This window comes from Lupinus angustifolius, chromosome LG04 (assembly GCF_001865875.1).
Source record: "Lupinus angustifolius cultivar Tanjil chromosome LG04, LupAngTanjil_v1.0, whole genome shotgun sequence".
Taxonomy (NCBI): Eukaryota; Viridiplantae; Streptophyta; class Magnoliopsida; order Fabales; family Fabaceae; genus Lupinus; species Lupinus angustifolius.
The window spans coordinates 3368753-3372848 of NC_032012.1; the positions used below are offsets into that span (position 1 = coordinate 3368753).

Sequence of the window (4096 nt, forward strand, 5' to 3'; positions counted from 1 at the left end):
TTCTAAAAGTTGTATATCTATTTTCACTAAAACGACCATTCTATGATTTCTCCTTGTATAGAGTTAGTACCCCTTGTGCTTATTTAATACATATTTTTGCTTATAAAAAAAAACCATCACGTTTGCACTACCACGTACAGAATTACAGATTTCCCTATTCACTCTTCATGACTCGGTGAATTATATTGTGTGGAGAAAAGAAGTGTTTAAAACTAAACAAAAGTTGGAATAATCTTCAGTTCATCATTTGATGTTTATCTTATTTCAACAATGTACAAGAAAAGTACAAGCAAGCCTTAAAAAATTCCAAATCAAAACAACCCATAGTCCCAAGATTCTGAATCCATGACAATTCTTTGATACTGACTAAGAGAGCAATCAAACACTTGCTTTCTGCTATCATCATCATCATCCTTTATCAGCAAATCCCAACTTCTCATAAAGTCTTCATCCCACAATGCCATGCTGCTATTGTTGTTGTCAATGCTATTTATAATATCATTTTCATTATGCTTATGAGACAACTCAAAATCTTGGAGCAGAAAGTCTTCAATAAAGTTTGTTGAATTTGAAGAAGATGAAGATGTTGTACTAGTTGAAGTGGATGGAGCATATGGAACTAGAATCTTATTGGGTTCTATTATTGGAACTTCATCTATGCAGAACTCATTCATTATCTCCATTGAGTCAAATAAGGGTGTAATTGTTTTGTCTTCTTCTATAGCATCAATGATAGTTGATGACTCAGTTGAAGATTGTTGCTGATGTTGTTCTTTCAATGGTTGTTGTGTCTGTTGTTCTGGTTGGGTTTGAGTTTGGTCATTTGCATTAGAGATTGGCTTGTGGGTAATAGGGTCAATTCCCATTTTCTTGAGATTTTTCTTTATGTGAGTATTCCATTGATTCTTGATCTCATTATCAGTTCTTCCAGGAAGATGAGAAGCAATCTTAGACCATCTGTAAAATAATAATAATGAAATGAAGAAAAAAAAAACCAATATTGTGAAACCCGAGCCGGACAACAAATCAGAAGAGGTCTCGTATTAGGTTTAAACAGTTAGACCTTTTGGTATGACCGGACGATTTTATACATAATTAATAATTTTTATCTATAAATATATAATATATACAAATGTAAACTTTTATATAATTAATAATCATATATAATTACATTGAAGTAACGTATTTTCATCTTTTTTTTTTGGACTAGAGTAAAACAAAATATTAGAGTAATGTTTCATTTTTTAATTTTTAAGTGAATTGTCCGGTTTACTTCTCAAGTTAATCTGGTTTAACCAGGTTTAACATAATAAGACTGGAATTTTCCCGGTTCAAAGTGGTACAACCGTCACTCAATTATAACAGTAAATCAAAGTCATTTTCAAGTCCGGTCAGTGATCAAATTAGTCGAACTGTTCAGTATGATCCAGTTCTTATAACACTGGAAAAAAACACATGTAATCAAAAAAGTAAAATAGTGATTATTATCTTTTGAAATGGAAATAGTGATCATTATTTCTCTAAGAAAAAAATACATCATATGGTCGATGGTGAGTATTGAGAGCATTTGAAAAGGAAAATTACTTTACAACTACTAGGAAATATATCTAAAATGTCATAAAAGTTAGGAATATAAATCATATATTTTAAATGATATATTATTTTCTATTTCAAATCAATCAAAATATTAATTTTTATTTTTAAAAAATTCTTTTATTCGAATGACAATATATAAGCTGACACCAATTGGGACGAATGCTCCGGTCCTAAAGTAACAAAATCAATAAATTTTGCTGGAAAGACAAACTTTGCCAGCATTTACTTTTCTGTATTAATGATTCCCATATGCAGTCAACTTTAAAGAACTGTAATCATTACAGATTTGTTTATGTGAAAAAATAATTAAGAAAGATAAGACTTTGCTTGCAATTTTTATGTCTTCTTTCTTTGTGATGAATAAAAAAAGTACAACTTGAGGGACATTGAATTATAGAAACGATAATTTGATTTAGTGGTACTGCTGTCATTAAGAGATCTTCACTTCTGTTAAAATCAACTTCTGAGACCCAACATAGCCTAAATCTCTAATACATTAAAATAGCAATGTACCATTTATATTTAATACGTAAAAAGGTTCAACAAGTATAGCATGCAAAACACAAACATAGAAATTTGGAAGAGAATGAATAGGGAAAGAACCTATTTCCAAGCTTAGCATGGAGTTCAATGACCATTTTCTCCTCCTCTTCTGATAGAAGACCTCTTTTTAGGTCTGGCCTTAGGTAGTTTGTCCACCTAAGCCTGCAACTTTTCCCACACCTTAACAACCCTGCATGAAATCATAAATAGAATTGTTAAGTACTTTAAATTAATTGAAGGATTTTTTTTTGCTGACAATTTGAATAAAAAATGCAGATGAAACTTGGAGCTTAACTAGACTTAATAAGGCAGAATATAAATTAATAACCCTCCTCTTTCTCCAAACAATAAAATATAAGGAACTCTAATGTTTCTTGCTTCTTCTAAGTTTTAATTAAAATGCTTAAACATGTTTAGAAGCATTCCTTGTCTTTGAATGGAAAGCAAATGAGAAGGACATAGAGGAACATTAAGGCAGCTTAGTTGGAAAAAATATCTGAATTTATTGGAAAAAACGCAAATATAAGTTTTAAGAATTTCAATGCTAAATTTTGTAGAAGCATGAAACTCCTTATACCACCATTAATTTCTACAACTTTCATTTATCTTCATCACCAATAAATTAAAACTAAGGACCGATTTGATGAAATTTTTGGGATCATTTCGAGTGTTTCAATTTTTGAATTATCAAACTGGTAATATAAAAAAACACGAGAGACTGAAATGTGTATTTATTTTTAAAATTAAATAAATTTATTTCAAATTAACGATAAAATTGTGATCGAAATCATTAGTCTGGAATAAGTAACAATAAAAAGAGACCTGCTAGCTTAGGGACAGCTCTCCAGCAACATTGGCCATTAGTGAGAATGAAATTGATAAGCTTCATATCCTCATCTGCAGTCCATGGCCCCTTCTTCAACCCAACTTTGTCACAACAAGGTTGTCTTCCCATTTTTGTGTAGCAAAACACAAATGCAAATTACAAAGTCTAATTGGAAATGATACTCCCAAACACTAGAGGGTTCAAATTGATATAGATAGAGAGAGACTAAAGAGTTCCTAAGAATATATATGCACATTACAAGGTGGGATATAGCACCATCACCTACTTATTTATATAAAACAAAACCCCCCATAAACTCCAAAGTCTTCAAAGGCCATTATTTCATTTTATCATTAGTTTTATTTTCGTTATTTATTTCTTTCAATTTGGTTTTTCTTTCTTTGTACTTTTATGAGTTCTTAGTTTAGGAGAGTACTTCCTACAATATTTATCATTTCATGTGTGATGTGTTATGACCGGTGGAAAAAATATATTTAAATTACAAGTTTAATTATTAAATATTTTTTAATCAATTATAACTTATGGCATATAGAGTGTCATACATTGTGAGACATACAATGTGACCATTAGTTTAGTGACCATTGACACGTGTGGATCAGGGAACCAACATGGCCCACACGTGCTCCATCTTTCGTCTGAAAGCACCACCTCATCGACCTCCTTTGCTTGGGTTTGAAGCGTGAGATACTCCACTAACTCAAACCTTCACCAAAAATAGTAATAGTACAAATAAAATTCCGAAAACAATTGGAAACACTGCACCAAATCTTGTTTTGTTTATCAAAAAAAAAAGTCTCCACTTTTATTTTAGACAATTCCCTTATAAAAGTGTGATTCTGATGAATATAAAATTACAATTTGCGTCACTCTCTTTGGATAAGTTTTGTAGTTTTTTTATAAATAAACTTACACTTATTCTTTTAAATTTGAGTTGAAAATGTCTTGAGCTGAGATTGTTATCAAAGCGTCGATCATATTCAAATGTTTGACATTGTGAATGAAAATTGTTTGGGTTTAGTCTATTCTCATCAATGAGTGTTGGGTCTTTTTCTATAAATATAAGCGTTTACATTGTAAAGTTGATAATAAAAAATTGGCATTATAGGGTAT

The 4096-nt window shown here is 30.6% G+C and overlaps 1 protein-coding gene across 1 annotated transcript; it reads right to left on the bottom strand.

The window, feature by feature from the left end:
- On the bottom strand, positions 219-3240 carry LOC109345130 (protein ODORANT1-like). The gene is made up of 3 exons (XM_019583943.1): positions 2962-3240; positions 2200-2329; positions 219-957 (listed from the first exon to the last, which is right to left on the bottom strand). The coding sequence occupies exons 1-3, from the start codon at positions 3092-3094 to the stop codon at positions 312-314; spliced, it is 909 nt and encodes a 302-aa protein (XP_019439488.1). The 5' UTR covers positions 3095-3240; the 3' UTR covers positions 219-311.

Bases quoted from the DNA above. Each gene is read 5' to 3' on its own strand.
- LOC109345130 (XM_019583943.1), bottom strand. From the start codon at position 3,094: ATGGGAAGACAACCTTGTTGTGACAAAGTTGGGTTGAAGAAGGGGCCA. The intron at 2,330-2,961 runs GTCTCTTTTTAT...GATTTCATGCAG, and splicing joins AGCTGTCCCTAAGCTAGCAG to GGTTGTTAAGGTGTGGGAAA. The intron at 958-2,199 runs GTTCTTTCCCTA...ATTATTTTACAG, and splicing joins CATGCTAAGCTTGGAAATAG to ATGGTCTAAGATTGCTTCTC.